Source organism: Pleurodeles waltl, chromosome 7 (assembly GCF_031143425.1).
Source record: "Pleurodeles waltl isolate 20211129_DDA chromosome 7, aPleWal1.hap1.20221129, whole genome shotgun sequence".
Classification (NCBI taxonomy): Eukaryota; Metazoa; Chordata; class Amphibia; order Caudata; family Salamandridae; genus Pleurodeles; species Pleurodeles waltl.
The window spans coordinates 1110517480-1110534719 of record NC_090446.1 but is presented as its reverse complement, the minus strand read 5'-3'; the positions used below and the strand labels follow the sequence as shown (position 1 = coordinate 1110534719).

Sequence of the window (17240 nt, the reverse complement as noted above, 5' to 3'; positions counted from 1 at the left end):
AGTAGTGAACACTTTCATCAAGTCAGACCACTTCCACATGGTCACACTACAAGAAGTATTGCCATTGCTAAAACTACACGACTACATGGCAACTTTAGACCTCAAGGATGCTTATTTCCATATACCAATACACCCATCGCACAGGAAATACCTAAGGTTTGTATTCAAAGGAATACATTACCAATTCAAGGTACTGCCTTTCGGATTAACAACCGCACCAAGAGTCTTTACCAAATGTCTAGCGGTAGTCGCTGCACACATAAGAAGGCAGCAAATACATGTGTTCCCATATTTGGACGACTGGCTAATCAAGGCCCATTCGTTCATACAGTGCTCAAATCACACAAATCAGATCATACAAACCCTCTTCAAACTCGGGTTCACCGTCAATTTCACAAAATCCAAAATTCTGCCACGCAAGGTACAACAATACCTGGGAGCCATAATAGACACATCAAAGGGAGTAGCCACTCCAAGTCCACAAAGAATTCAAAATTTCAACACCATCATACAACGCATGTATCCAACACAAAAGATACAGGCAAAGATGGTATTACAACTCCTAGGCATGATGTCATCATGCATAGCCATTGTCCCAAACGCAAGACTGCACATGAGGCCCTTACAACAATGCCTAGCATCACAGTGGTCTCAAGCACAGGGTCACCTTCTAGATCTGGTGTTAATAGACCGCCAAACTTACCTCTCGCTTCTGTGGTGGAACAACATAAATTTAAACAAAGGGCGGCCTTTCCAAGACCCAGTGCCACAATACGTAATAACAACAGATGCTTCCATGACAGGGTGGGGAGCACACCTCGGTCAACACAGCATACAAGGACAATGGAACGTACATCAAACAAAACTGCATATCAATCACCTAGAACTTCTAGCAGTTTTTCAAGCACTAAAAGCTTTCCAACCAATAATAGTTCACAAATACATTCTCGTCAAAACAGACAACATGACAACAATGTATTATCTAAACAAGCAGGGAGGGACGCACTCCACGCAGTTAAGCCTGCTAGCACAAAAAATTTGGCATTGGGCAATTCACAACCAAATTCGCCTAATTGCACAGTTTATACCAGGGATACAAAATCAACTCGCAGACAATCTCTCTCGAGATCACCAACAGGTCCACGAATGGGAAATTCACCCCCAAATTCTGAACACTTATTTCAAACTCTGGGGAACACCTCAGATAGACTTGTTTGCAACAAGGGAGAACGCAAAATGCCAAAACTTCGCATCCAGGTACCCACACAAACAATCCCAAGGCAATGCCCTATGGATGAACTGGTCAGGGATATTTGCTTACGCTTTTCCTCCTCTCCCTCTCCTTCCTTACCTGGTAAGCAAACTCAGTCAAAGCAAACTCAAACTCATATTGATAGCACCAACTTGGGCAAGGCAACCCTGGTACACAACGCTGCTAGACCTATCAGTGGTACCCTGCATCAAATTGCCCAACAGGCCAGATCTGTTGACACAGCACAACCAAAAGATCAGACACCCAGATCCAGCATCGCTGAATCTAGCAATCTGGCTCCTGAAATCCTAGAATTCGGGCACTTACAACTTACCCAAGAATGTATGGAAGTCATAAAACAAGCAAGAAGGCCATCCACCAGGCACTGCTATGCAAGTAAATGGAAGAGGTTTGTTTGCTACTGCCATATTAATCAAATACAACCATTACACACAACTCCAGAACATGTAGTGGGTTACTTGCTTCACTTACAAAAATCTAACCTAGCTTTCTCTTCCATTAAGATTCACCTTGCAGCAATATCTGCATACCTGCAGACTACCTATTCAACTTCCCTATATAAAATACCAGTCATTAAAGCATTCATGGAGGGCCTTAGGAGAATTATACCACCAAGAACACCACCTGTTCCTTCATGGAACCTAAATGTTGTCCTAACTAGACTTATGGGTCCACCTTTTGAACCCATGCACTCCTGCGACATACAGTTCCTAACCTGGAAGGTGGCATTTCTCATCGCCATTACTTCCCTGAGAAGAGTAAGCGAGATTCAGGCGTTTACTATACAAGAACCTTTTATACAACTACACAAAAATAAAGTCGTCCTAAGGACCAATCCTAAATTTTTGCCAAAGGTTATTTCACCGTTCCATCTAAATCAAACAGTGGAACTTCCAGTGTTCTTTCCACAGCCAGATACCGTAGCTGAAAGGGCACTACATACATTAGATGTCAAAAGAGCATTGATGTATTACATTGACAGAACAAAAAACATCAGAAAGACTAAACAACTCTTTATTGCATTTCAAAAACCTCACGCAGGAAACCCAATTTCAAAACAAGGTATAGCCAGATGGATAGTTAAATGCATCCAAATCTGCTACCTTAAAGCTAAACGACAGCTGCCCATTACACCAAGGGCACACTCAACCAGAAAGAAAGGTGCTACCATGGCCTTTCTAGGAAACATCCCAATGCAAGAAATATGTAAGGCAGCCACATGGTCTACGCCTCACACATTCACCAAGCACTACTGTGTAGACGTGTTATCCGCACAACAAGCCACAGTAGGTCAAGCCGTATTAAGGACATTATTTCAAACTACTTCCACTCCTACAGGCTGATCCACCGCTTTTGGGGAAATAACTGCTTACTAGTCTATGCAGAACATGCGTATCTACAGCGACAGATGCCATCGAACTGAAAATGTCACTTACCCAGTGTACATCTGTTCGTGGCATCAGTCGCAGTAGATTCGCATGTGCCCACCCGCCTCCCCGGGAGCCTGTAGCAGTTTGGAAGTTACCTTCAATTATTTATATATGTATCATCTCAACCTTAAATAGGTGCATACTTAGTCACTCCATTGCATGGGCACTATTACTACAATTCAACTCCTACCTCACCCTCTGCGGGGAAAAACAATCGAAGATGGAGTCGACGCCCATGCGCAATGGAGACAAAAGGAGGAGTCACTCGGTCCCGTGACTCGAAAGACTTCTTCGAAGAAAAACAACTTGTAACACTCCGGCCCAACACCAGATGGCGAGCTATTGCAGAACATGCGAATCTACTGCGACTGATGCCACGAACAGATGTACACTGGGTAAGTGACATTTTCATTATGAAACATATTTTTGTTGCTGATACTTATAGCTCTGTTACAAAAATAACTGAATTAGACATTGTTTCTTCTAGAGAGCTGTGTCCGGTTTGCATCAAGATTAGATTGTTGTAGGAGTTCCTCCTCCGCCCTACTATCCCTCTCAAAAAAGTTTGATATGATTTTAATATGAGCCAGGACCTTTTTCCCCTATAATTCATCTTATGCAAAAGGTATGCTTCACAAATTAATTATGGAAGAGCTCTAAGGTGGTCAGTAATATTGTATGTTGAAAAGCATTTGTTTACATTTTGTAGGCCTAATTAGAGTAAGCAAGCTTCCAGATTACCTGTCTCCTTATGGTTTCTCTCTGCTAAGCCTTTGTGTCTGGTCTAATAATTAACATTGAATAATGTAAGCTGCCTCCCCCTGGCAATTCTAAAATGCTTGCAGCAAGTACAGATTATCATATTGATGAGAACATTTACCCACCTACCTCCTCTATTTGTATGTCTTACAAATAGACAGAAGGAAGTTGTTAACAATATGGGGTGCATAAGCAAGCAAAGCTTAGATGACATCTACACACACTGGGCTCCCTTTTGTATACATTCTGATGCTGTTGAAAATTTAACAAGCTTTTCTGTGACATATCATATCTTCCTGACGCTCATTTGTTTTATATTTCTTTATTAGCATTTACTCTTAGTTTGTTACACATGTTCAAAGGTATGTATCATGGGTACAATGTGTTAACAAAAGCATCACAATCTCCCATCAACCATAACAGATAATTATTAACATTTAGAATGTCAATATACATTGAGAGGGCTACATTTTGAATAGTGTTTACAGGAGCATAGTGTATCTGGATAATCAGAGGATAAGCCAACAGACCTAATATTCAAGATAACAATGTAACATTACAGCAGTGTTCCAAACGTGAATAAGAGCCGTCTGGATGATTTGGTTTTAGCAGGTGTTCCATGTCCGTGTGGGATCTGGGGGAACAGTGAGCCCTGGGCGAGAGTTGGAGGTTCCCATTGGTTAAGCATCTAATGGAAGGGGGTGGGTGGGTCAAAAAGCGGGCCCAAGCACCCATTTGCTCATATGCTATGTGGGCACAAGCTTGGTTGCCCTTTGGGGACTTATAATGTGCCAGGCCATTTCGAGGGGGAGAAACTGATCACTTATTGTGTAACCCCCATTAGGAGTATTATCCACCTTGAGAGTGGTGCATTGCATTTTACACTTAAGGACATATGTATCCTATATCATAGCTACATTATTGCCACCCCACTATCTTCGGTCGTACATCATGGCAGCTGCTTCTGCCAAAGCCCACTTATGGGCTACCCGAAGCGAACACCCAACCGAGGATGGGTGGGTGCTTTCCATTTCATAGCGATCAGTCGTTTGTAGACGACTGTCGCCAGGTCCGCTATTTTTAGATAGTGTTTGTTGTGTTTGGTGAGTGTCGTAACCCCAAGTAGACATAGGAGCAGATTTGGAGGAGTCCCAACATCGATAACTGTGGATATCAGCTCCATTATCTGAGTCCAGGTACGAAACAATGGAGGACACTCCCAGGCCATATGTATGAAAGTTGCGTCCGCATGCAACCTCAAGGGCACATGGAGGACACCCAAGGAAACATTTTGTGTGAGCGATGTGGTGTGAGATAATCCTGATGTATATAGTTGAATTGTGTATGCTTTAAGCATGTGTTACATGAGACTCGTTTGACCTGTTCTAGGGCCATGCTCCATTGTTTGGTAGTAAGTACTGCGCCCAGACAATCGTCCCATTTATGTTTCCTCCGGTTCAGTGTCACTGTTGCCCTTTTACATTGTTGTATAGAGATTTGATTCGGCCCGACGGCCAAGTCCATGTGTCAGAAAGCGTTGCAGACCTAAGTGTACGGGAGGTTCCATTGTTCCCAAAGACCATATATCTGCAATTGTTGCCCTGATAGCAGTGTGGGAAAGGAAGAGGCCCGCCCTAATGTCATATAGGCCCTGCAGCACCTGATAGGAAAGCAGGGTCATGTCACTATATAGGTTGCCTCATCCAGCATCACTCCATGGGGTGGGATCATGGGCCCTCTTCAGTCTCTTTATTGTTGGCAGGCCCCATAAGGGTAGCAGTGGTGCATATGGGGTTGGTGTGCACCTAGGGTGAATGTAGCGAGTCCATGTGAGTTTGGCTGTACGCATGAGTTTCCCCGATCCTCTGTTTGTTTTTTCTGGGGAGAAAAGCCATTCCAAGAGATCCATATCTCTTAAGGTGGCCCATACCAAATATCCCTCCATCCTTTTGCCTCCAGCTAGCCAATGCATGGGCCATTGTAGCTGCGCCACTGCGAAGTACAGCTCAAGGTCTGGAACCCCCAGTCCTCCTTCAAGGGAAGGACACTAAAGAACTGGCAGAGAAATCTGCTTACACGCTGGTCCCCACACCAGGTCGGATTCCAGACTGAGCAGAGTTTAGGAAAAAGATTTGGCCAATACTACTGGTATGGCCGCGAAGAAATATAACAGTCATGGAAGGATCAACATTTTGGCCACTGACGCTCTATCCGTTGGTGAGAGGGGTATACATGTCCAGAAGTCCATCGATCAGCAAACTGAGGTTCAGGCTTTCCCATAGTTACCATCAAGCAAATCTTTGTCTGTGTGGTAGATATTTACCCCAAGATATTGGAAAGTCTTGAGGGACCAGGGGAGATGACCTCCATCTAGTATGTGTTGGTGTTCATGTTCAACCTGACGTAGCAGGAAAATGCATGACTTACCTGAGTTCACCCTGAGGCCTGCCTGTTCCCCAAAGCGAGCAAGAAGGGCATAAAGGGCCGGCAGTGCAGAGACATGATCCCGCAAATGTATGAGGATGTCGTCTGCATATTGAGAGACAATGTGCCAGATGGTCCCACCTTGATTCCCCATTCTGGACCCTTGGTGCTAAGTATGGCCACCAATGGTTCTATGGCCAAGGCAAACAGTACAGGAAATAGGGAACAACTTTGACAAGTTCCTCACCCTATGGGGAAGGAAAAGTGAGAATTGTTGTCCTGTGTGGACTTGTGCCCTTGGGGTGGTGTACAGGAGCTTAATCCATCCCAAGAATTTAGGGCCCATTTCAAATGCTTGCAGTACCTGTAGTATATAGGACCAGCTTAGTGTGTCAAATGCTTTCTCGAAGTCAAGTGAAACCACCACTGATAGGCTGGTCTTCCTGTCCAGTGTGTCCATAATATGACACAAGCGCCGGATATTGAAATGTGTTGCCCTCTTAAGCACAAAGCTGCATTGTTCTGAATAGACAATAGCGCCAAGGATTGGGAGCAGTCTGTTAGTGAGGACTTTGCTTAAGATTTTATAATCGATGTCGAACAGTGACAGTGGCCTTTAAGAGCTCACTTCCAGGGGATCCCTACCCAGTTTTGGGACCACCACTATCAGGGCCTCGTGTAAGGATTCCGGGAGAGGTCCTCGATGGTGGACCTCAAGTAGGCGAGGAGCAGTAGTGGCCCTGAAGGCTGAGTAATACTCCACAAGGAACCAGCCAGTTTCAGGTGTTTTACCCAGTGCCTATGCCCAATCACTAGGGCAATTGTCTATGTTTGAAGAGGTTACTCTAGATCTTGCAGTTGCAAGAGGGTTAGGATAGGAAGAGTTCCTGTCTGCAGGTATTCCTGTATTCGTGTTAGGGGGAGGGTCCTCTGTGGAGGAATATAATCGTTCATAGTATTAAGTGAAGACCTCATTAATGTCTGATTGTGTGTCTCCCTAATTGCCGCTTATGACACACACTAAGGATCTAGGGGTCTCTGATCGCAATAACCATCCTAATATGCACCCAGTTTTGTCACCGTTGGTGTGTTGGCAGGTTATGAAAGGCTTAAATCCAAGTCTCTGAGTTGTTATATCTTGCTGCCACTCATTCCCTAAACTAAGCCTCACCCTTCTCCGTATTGCCACCATCTTAACTAAAGTAGCTAAATCTCCAATTTTCAGTTCTTGCTGATCACATTACTCACTCAAAGGCCGCAAGGGAAAAACAGGGCCTGCTGAAGTACCAAGCTGCTCGACTGGGCATTGATCTTTTTCTCTGCTTAAATTGCTTGGCCTGTGTCTGACACAGAAAACTGTGGTGATAATGGCAACACCTCCGTCCACCCAGTCCCTTCAATCATAGCTTTGCAAAAATAACAAATAAACATTCATCCATATCTCAGATGGGTCCAAAGCAATTGAGAACCTGTTACCCAAAGGGTCTCTGGCAATAATGTTTTTTCTCTTATTTAATATAGCAGTTTGCACATCAAAATGTAGAACACATTTACTATGCACAAATATCCCATAAAATGTCTTTATGCAAAGACCATGTAGTTCTTCCTAACATTTGTCTCTTCACTGAGACATGTTTTGCCTGTTGAGTCACCCGCCCAGTGACTTCAGGGCTGAAAGGGACATTCACAAAATTAAAATCAATTCAGTTACTAATACACCACCGGTGTTGAAGCAGTTTTATTTAGTACCTATCACCAACATATATCACTTACTATTTTCATCAAAACACTCTGTACAATATCAAGTTCCACCCATTTCTTGAAATAGTTTATCAAGACAATGATGTACTTATTGTCTCCATCCTCGGTTTGAACTGGGCCTACAAAGTCTATTGCCAACCTTTCCCAACCCATTTTAGGACACTCCATGGGACTTAACGTTGGTCTTTGTCATCAAACTCTTCTCTGAATTTTCACACTGCAAACAATCTCCTACAGTTCACTCTATTTCCGTATCCATTCCAGGTCACCAGTATAAGGATTTCCCTCTCCTTTTTGTACTAACTACACCAAAATGATCTTCTGATGAAAACTTCCATACAGAGTATTATGTAAAGACCTTTTACTCTCAACTCTGTTACAGCAGAGTAAGACAGGAATTCAGCTTCATCCTCACCTCAACCCCACTCCATAGAACCTTCACCTCTCTTCCACTCTATATTCCACTGCAGAACCAGTGCAAGCAGCAAGCCAAAGAGGCTTCCAACAGAGTTATGAAGCAGTGAATCAAGCTGATGTTTCTTCTGTACTCTTGAAACTTAAAGCAAAAAAGGTAGTGAAATTCACCCTTTTGAGCGAGTAGCTGCCTTACAAGTTTAAAGTTGGTGAAATAGCGCTTTCTAAAAGGCAAAAGTACAGACTGGATTAGGAAGTTAGAATTTTGAGTAAAATGTACTCTTCCTTTTCATGATTTCAGATTGAAATCTTCCTGCTCCAGCAAGTTGCTGAATATAAGGTAAATTAATATTTTACATGGTACAATCTTGTTTTGAGAGTTGAGAATAAACTCAGTAGTGTGCAATGTCACAATGTCCGTGGGTGTTGCATTGTAATTTTAAAAAGCTGTGCCCATAAGAAACAAACTACGACCACCAGCACTTTTAGCAGTACCAACCAAGGCAACAGTAGTAGAAGCATGGTGTAAGCGCGCAAATAATCTTGAATGTTCAGTTGCTCAAAAATACCTCCTATTTTTAACAGAAGGAACACAATTGGTTCCCACTAATGTTTACGGTCAAAATGCACCCCTCACTGTTGTCTTCAGCGGTTCATGCAGGAGAGTGTAATGCACTCTCACTATATCCAGAAAAGTATGGAGATAAATTTGCTGTAGTGTCTGTAAAGGTGGCATTGTAAATTTATGACAGTTAATCCCTCACTGGTCAATCTTCACTGAACACCGGTACAGTCCCGTCTTGAAGTTGGCCAATCTGAAGCAGTGTTATAACAGACTTGGCAAGTGCCATGTGGCAGCATCTGCCTTACAATGGAACACCACTCTTTTCTCACTTTCTGGCCTCAAATAAAATCTTTGAAATCTCAAGGTCCTACACAAGTTGAAAATAAATATGATTGTGAAAAAGGAGCTTTCTACCTCAATCAGCAGAAAGAGTTAAAAAAAAAAAAAATACGGTTCTTATGTATCTTACTTAAGTGCCATAGAAGAATGTTTTAAAAAGAGCGTACAAGCACAGAGAAAGTCTGCCAGGTCTAGCTGTTAAGACAGTGGATTCAGCAAGTTAAGACAGATTCTGAGTGATGTGTTTTAATAATGTAAGGTAAGGAGCCTGTATGTACCTATGCCTCAGTGAGGTATACTAGGTCTGGATTATAGTAACATTAAAAGTTGAATAGGTGTTGCTGGTGTTTCGGAAGCTAGCTGCAATTGAAGCTAAAAAAAACAAACAAATGTCTTAGTAAGGTGGTGATAGGGGACTGTGCATATGAGCCTTCTCTTTAGTGAAAGCATGGTTGGCCAACAAATAAGGGGAAGTGAGATCGGCACCACAATTGCTAAAGACAGTGCAAGCGAAATTGCAGTAGCTGCAGGTCAAGGAATTCACCCAGGGATTAAAGACCTGACAGCCTGTCTTATGGGCCGCTCGCAGTGATTTAAAAAAAATATACCATATATGATTTTACCTCTGGCTGCAACATTCCAGGGTTCGTGGCCCTAGGCCCTTGGCAAACGTGGAAGGGTGCAGATGGCCTTGCCTTTGGAGCAACCGCTGTGTGCGTCCCTCCTCACACATCTTAAATAAGGCAGTCTATCTGGGAGCTAGAGCAAAAGCGTCACCAAAGATGGCTGCCGCTAAATGGAACAGCAAACTGAACACATGCTGGTCCTCAGTTAAAAGTAAAAGAAGTAAAAAGACCCAGTTCCCCCAAAATAAAAGTTGCAAAAGTAGCACCCAAAATTTAAGAAGGCCCCACTTCCCCCCAAATGAGAATATCAAAAGTGTGCAAAATATTATAAAATCAGTCTAGAAATAGCAGAGTGACTCAGTGTAATAAAGCAATGTACAACGGTTAAGTAGCAGTATATACTTCGTAAAGACAAGCACTCTACCTAGGCAATCATAATGTAAATCTAAACATCTAAACCCAGTCTCGGAGCCTACAGCACCCTGGGTATAGCTGTCTCAGTGCCTTGCCCAGGTCTAAAGCCCATCTGGTGCGTATCCAGTAAGAGATTGTCTTCAAAATGTTAGGCCAGCCTCTGTAAGCCCAATTTTTGATACTGCAGGACGAAGAGACATCTGTCGGAACGATCCTACACTAGCGGGCATGTACCCAAATAATATTTATGACAATGTTATGATAAACTTCCCTTTTTGAAGTTGTGGGGCTTACTGACCTCTGTCAGGTTGTCTGTTTTCTCATAGTGCAGTTCACCTCCACAAGATTCAACTTCTAGCAATTTTGATTTAAATGCAAGAGAACCCGTAAGCAGTGCACTAGAAGGCAACATGATTTTAACAAATAATTCAGTTGGTTAATAGGATATTTTTTAACCTAAACACAGTGGCGTTGGCAGGAAGAATATGTAACGTATCCGAGGAAACTCTGTGGCAATTCAGTTATAAAGGCTATCGCAAGTATATGTCTGATCAAACCCTCTGACTATCTAGGAAAATGGGGTGGGGCATGAGGAAGAAAGATCTTTACCATCACTTACTACTCACTGAAAATAGGCAGTGATGGTACCCTACTGGTCTGATACCATAAGGATTGATGATATCAAAAGCGTATAGTTGGTTTTTTCCCTCTAAAAACAACTAGGAGGCCACCTCCACTACAGCAAACAAAGGAACCTTGACCTCCTACACATACATGAGAGCAGAGAGTGACACAGGAGATATTGCACTGAAATAAAATGTTCTAGGTGTTAGACTAAACAGATATGCAGGGATCATCATGGTGGGTTTCTGTGTATACTCATGTTAGGACACAAAGTGAAAACAATTTAATAGCCAGGCCAGCACAATCTTTGAGCAATAAATGCTTTCTCCCAGTTTACAGCAAATGTCCAAGCCTCCTAAGACCCAATACCAAGGTCCAATACCACGATTCTTGCCAAGTGGAAAAGCAGTAGGCCCATCAAATGTAACCTCAGATGGGGTACATGCAAGGCAGAGAGTGAGACAGCACAGACAGTCAAAAATGGGGCATCCCTCCTAACTTTGAGAATCCAGATGCTTCTTACCATGACAATCCAATTGGAGAGAACCGTATAGAGAGACTGATTTCCCACACCATGTTTAAAGTGGTCACAACATACAATGATTACTAGACACAGTGGCCTGAATAATGTCCAAAATTGATAAAACCTCCAAATGAAGCTTAGAAGAGAGTAATGGGCAAAGGAGATAGTTCTTCCTTAAACAGGGAAACAATGGAACAACCAGTTCAATATTAAAAATGCATGCTCTTAGCAAAGAATACCACACATTGACCCATGCATCTGAAATACAAGAAATAATGATCCTTGGCCATTTGCAGTGAGCAATTCTAGATCGAAAACTTACCATTTTGGTTTTAATCAATGTCCGAAGTATTGACCAAACGCTCTTTGGGTTGCTGTATACTTGCATGCATGTTTATTCATAGCAAGATGAATGATTAAAAATAGGGCTGCTACAGACTGTGATCATGTTTAAGCAAAACAATCCACAAGACAGCTATTGTGTGCTAGGATTCATAAGCCATGTCAAAAAATGTCTCAAAGTGCATATCCAACTTCTGAATTCTATGCACACGTATATCTAGAGAAAGCCTTACAATAGACCACTGAAAAGCAGATGTTCAGTTCTCACCAGCTTATTCTACAATCTCTGTAGTAGATTTAAGAGAATTAATCCTATGTATGTTGACTTTTTATAGCACAAATTTAACTACCAAGCAACGCCGTGCTGTTCACAGGGGAGGAATGCAGAACTACATTAGGGTGGTTCAGCAGGGTTAGTTACAGGAGCGTAGTAGTAGGGGATTTGAACGGGATTCCATTATCAATCTATAATGCTTTGAGTAGATAAAGCGCTGACTAGTAGACAAAAATAAAACTCCACAAATTTTAAAATGGCAATAACTGTTCTTGGGTAATTTGCTCCTCCATGGGTTGCATAAAACCTCTACAATGAGATGCTGTGGCAAAATATTGAACTGTATGCAGTTTCATCTTAAATGTCAGGCAGGATGCCAAACTGGTTGAGCAGCCTTAAGAAATATATTTAAAAGCATGTCCTCCTAACCCTTCCTTAAGATTAGAATCCTACAGGGATATCATGCACAAACGTGAACCTATGAAAGAATTCACAATGCAAAAAACGTTACTTTCTTTAAACACAGGGTTTGTAGCAGGACAGTTAGAGGCTTGCCTTCTTTCCCTACACGGTGAGAAAGGGCAAAAAGGTTGCGTTGCTATCTCACAATGACTTGATAGTTAAACAGAAGACAGGGTTTAATCGAGTCATTGTGTGGTTCTGCAATATAGTTTGCTTTTCCACATGGCGCCTCTTGTCAGCCGATAAGACAAGAAGCTACAAAATTCGGCAAACATAATTTTTAGGTTGAGCGTGCAAGCGCTTTTAGACCTGTTGTAAGTATTCTGTGGCCTTTTAATCACACCTATCTCACTCGTGTGTGGGCTTGCCTTTCAAAAATCCCTTGATGTCATTGGTAAATGCTTTACGTTTGTCCAGCCTTGGGGCGGTTTTGTTACTGCCTTGCAGACTGACCCTGTTACATGGCTTATTGCACGATTGCCGATATATTTCAGCGTGAGTGAACTGGTTTTTTTCTTTGTCTCTCCCCTTCATGTCCCATGGCAGCCATGATGCTCAAGGCGCAGAACAGCGTAAACTCGATCTGCGGTATTGAAGTGCTGGTCACATTGTTCACACTGTTACCTAATCAGAGTCATTTGTTTTGGCTCTCCCTTTCACACTCCATAGCTTTGACAAAAACACTTGTAATTGATAAATGCTGTACTTAAAAAAACACAGAAATCCTCAAAGCAGCTCTCCACGAAGTGAGAGAGCCGCTACTACAATATTCACTGCACTCTGGAAACTAGCCCCATAATGCTTTGCAGGCCATTACTTTTAGAAAACATTTTTTCTTATAACTCTGTTGTGGTGGTCCTAGGACAGTGGTACCACCCCTGGAACGTTCAGGAGAACATGCTCTTTCTGTCTACATCATCTCTGGGTGCTCACACTAGGTTAGTGGGGACCCCAAAATAATAACCCCTCCCACCTTTTAGTGTCTGTTTAAGGTGTCTCATGGCTGGAACATGTATTTTACAGCTGGGAGTAGTTTGTGTTTTAAGGGCCTTGTTTGTAACATCATTGCAGTAGGCCTGTTAGCTCAGAAAATGTGAGACACTACACCTTCTAGGGGCTAAATATATGAACATACTGCATTACTTTATGCCTTTTTCTTTTTTGTGTGCTTATGCCCTCTGGGAGCTAACTATATGGTTACAGGACCATGTTTCTTACAAAAGCAATTTTCATTGTGGTGTCATCTAAGGGCGGTTCTAAGCACTACAGTCATCATATCAACTGAGTACAATATTTGTGGCACGGAAACTCACCCCATAATGCTTTGCAGGGCGTTACTTTTACAAAACCTGTTTGCTCATACCTCAGCTTGTGGTTGTCCTAGGATATTTGGACCACCTCCACAACGTTCACAACGACATGCTCTTTCTGTCTGCATCATCTCTGTCCCCACACTAGGTTAGTGGAGACCCCACAATAAAACACCCCCCCACCATTCAGTGTCTTTTTAACTTCTTTCATGGCTGCAACCTTTGTTTTACAGCTGGCAGTAATGTTGTTTTAACAACCTTGTTTGTTATATCATTGCAGTAGGGCTGCTAGCCTTCAAAATGTATAATGCACTTTTTTTTTTTTTTGTCTTGTGGTTATGCCCTCTAGGGGCTAACTATATGGTTACATGACCATGTTTCTTACAAGTGCTATTTTTATTGTGGTGTCCTCTAGGGGCTGTTCTGAGCATTAATCAACATACCACAATATCTGCAGGCACGAAAACTCACCCCATAATGCATTGGAGGGTATTACTTTTACAAAACATGTATGCACATAACTTAGCCTGTGGAGGTCCTAGGACAATGGGACCACCTCCACAATGTTCATCACAATGTGCTCTTTCTGTCTTCATCAACTCTGGGTCACCACACTAGGTAGTGGGGACCCCAAAATAATAACGATTCCCACCATTCAGTGTCTTTTTAAATGCTCTCATGGTTGTAACCTTTGTTTTACAGCTGGGAGTAGTTTGTGTTTTAAAGGCCTTGTTTGTAATGTTAATGCAGTAGGACTGCTAGCTCTAAAAATATGAAATGCCCTGTAGGGGATAATATATGGTTACAGAGCATTACTTTCTGGCATTTTCTTTCCATGTGGTTATGCCCTCTAGGGGCTACCTATATCTTTACATGACTGTTTCCTACAAATGCTATTTACATTGTGGTGCCCTATAGGGGCTATTCTGAGCATTACAGTCTAATGCCAAACGTTTATTTCTGATAATGTTTTTTTTGGGGTTTACATGATAATTGTATATGTTTTCTTAATCTCTCCTTATTGCAATTATGACAATGATTCAGGCCAATGTAACGTCCTTATTACACTATTACTGTTTGGACACCCTTGATATGTTTTGGAGACCCTTCTAGTTTATTTGTCTCGTTACTCCTTCGTGGCTGTCGTGTCCTTTTTTTTTTTTTGTGTGTGCGATTTGTGTTAGCCAGACAGCAACTCTAATGGTGGGGTGGTGAAAGCGGTATTCTATTGGTATTAGTGTGGCACACTTAAATTAGGATGCTAAATGGCAACATTTTCTTTTTTGGCTTCAGATAGAGAAAGAAGGTAAATGGAAGTGCTTTAGGTATATGCAGGGCCACTGGAACTATGTGTTGGGAAAAGACTAAATTATGAGGCCGGTTTGACCAATTTATGTGGCAAGAAAAGTCCAGCCATGAATTTACAACGCCAATAGCTCTAACTCAAGCAAATGCAAGACCCTATTGCATTGGAAATGCTTGTTTACCTCTGCCTCCGTGGCCCTTGTTCCTTTGGAAGCTTTTTCTCTTCATCGTCATTATTATTGTTTAATCATCCTAATCATTGCAGTACATGCTATTTAACCTAGAACGCAATTGATTCAATAAAGTATGTTGAACCAAGCTTTGCTTCTGTTTGTCTTTGCATGTGTGGGATGAATGTAACTGAGAGAAAAGGATGAGATCTGTTGCACCACGATTTCGTTGAGGAATCAGAATATTATGCGCACGGCTGCCTCAAATCATCCCCTCTTCAAGGTGCTGGCGTAGTACTGCTCCCGGCCTTGAAAAATCATAAATATGTTACTAGTCCTGCAGGTCGAGTAACTTGAATAAACTACTTCACCTAACTGTAATGTACTTGACCAGTAAATGAATTTCACATTGTGTGATCCTAGACAAATTGTTTGCAGAGTTGCCTTTTTTTCATTCTCACATATGATTGCACCTTCAAATATGTGAGCTCAACATTTCTACAGTACAAAAAAACCTCTTTTGTTTGATTAAGTAGACTAACATTTGATGCATGTATCACAAGAATCTAGCCCACATATAGAGGACACATGATCCTTGACTTGCTTTTAGGTTGCTAATAGCATTGCCATCGGGGCAAGAGTGTTTCTCAGTTTGTGTAAACACTCACTTTAAAAAAATCTTTACTAAACCATGATGTGGTAACATACTGTGATCTACACACAGTAAATTTCCAAGAAATTTCCAAAAAATCTTTCTACTAACTTGCAGCGTTACTGGTCAAAATATATAGTGTATTAACAATCTGTGAAAATTGGGTTTCAGAAAACATATACTTTGCACATCAGCACATAAAGTATTCTAGTTTGTTTTCATCCTATTAAAATATTTTTTTCATCACAGAGAAATACAAAAAATGGCCTTTCACAACTACTGATGTATATTTTTAAATTTTGTACAGTTGACTTAGTCTTTTAAGTGTGTGTTAGGAAAGATCTCACACCCTGTTATTTCACACCCTAAATGGCAGATCAGACAATTAATCTTACAAAATCCTGGTACTCTGCAGTCAGAAGGAAAATTAATTGACAAACTGACTTTTGACCTCTGTCTGTGAACACAGAACAAATGTGACATACGAGAACAGGATTTAAAGGCATCTTTTGTTGCCCCTCCACTGTCTGAATACCTGTTTTTTTTTTTTTTTTTCAACTCGCCAGAAGTGTCAACGAAGTCCTAAAAATAGCTCGACCTGATCAAATATGGCTTCTCATAGCTAGTGGCCAAGTAGTTTTTTCAAGCCCTGTGCTAGCTAGCCAAAAGAGTTAGGCCTACAGTTGTCACAAGTAGTGAAATTAAGTTCACTAAGTTCCCCACAGCCTGGTGGTGTTGCCGCCCGAATCCAGCAGTCTCATTGGTACAAGAGCCAACACGTCAATCTTTCTGATCTTCCACTGGGAAGTATGCTTAAGGTTGGGGGTGAGTTGTAAATTCTTATCACTCTGCTGCCTTTACTAACCTAAAACATCTCTGTTGGTTTTATCTCTAGCTGCCTCCTCCTCTTCCCCTCGACTTACGGCTGAGATCGAGCAAGCCCGTCCACAGACTAGTGGAGAGGAGGAACTACAGTTGCAGCTGGCACTTGCCATGAGCCGGGAGGAAGCAGATAAGGTAATCATGTTCCAGAAGGTATTGGAAAGACGTTTGTAGGATGGATCACAGAGAAGGGATGGAAAACGTACAAGGCTATTTCGTTATGGAATCTTAATAATATTGAGAAATGTAGGATATCTCTGTTATGTGCGGAAACATATATAATCAATTTTTGTTTCTTCCTAAAGTTTCTTGAACAGTAGACTCCACTATTCAGGCTTATTTTCACTTCGAAAAATCATATTTGAACTGGAGTTTTTGCTTTGTTTGATGTATTTATGTGCCTGCCTCCCTCTTTAAAGCTTTTTTGTGAAAGTAAGTTGCATTTTCAAATATTTGATTTGTACTTAATAGAGTACAGCACCTTTTAGTCCCAAACTATTACAATCATATAATGCATTCAGGACAAGGTTGGTTGTTACCTGAGAAATGCAAGTTATTTTTGGGCATGATGCCATGAACAGCTGTTTATTGATGCATTGATCTTTGACCACCTTTACAGCATCCATTTTAGGACATCCTCACTCCGCATCCCTACTTCTCATCCATCATACATCATCCCTACTTCTCATCC

General features: G+C 41.8%; 1 protein-coding gene across 7 annotated transcripts in view; it reads left to right on the top strand.

Moving 5' to 3' along the window:
- Positions 1–17240, top strand: part of EPN3 (epsin 3) — a 176924-nt gene that overhangs the window by 69062 nt on the left and 90622 nt on the right. For all 7 annotated transcript variants that reach the window (XM_069200062.1, XM_069200060.1, XM_069200056.1 and 4 more), the window contains exon 3: positions 16563–16684. In XM_069200062.1, the coding sequence (XP_069056163.1) occupies positions 16563–16684 (122 nt within the window). The remainder of the gene's footprint in view (positions 1–16562; positions 16685–17240) is intronic.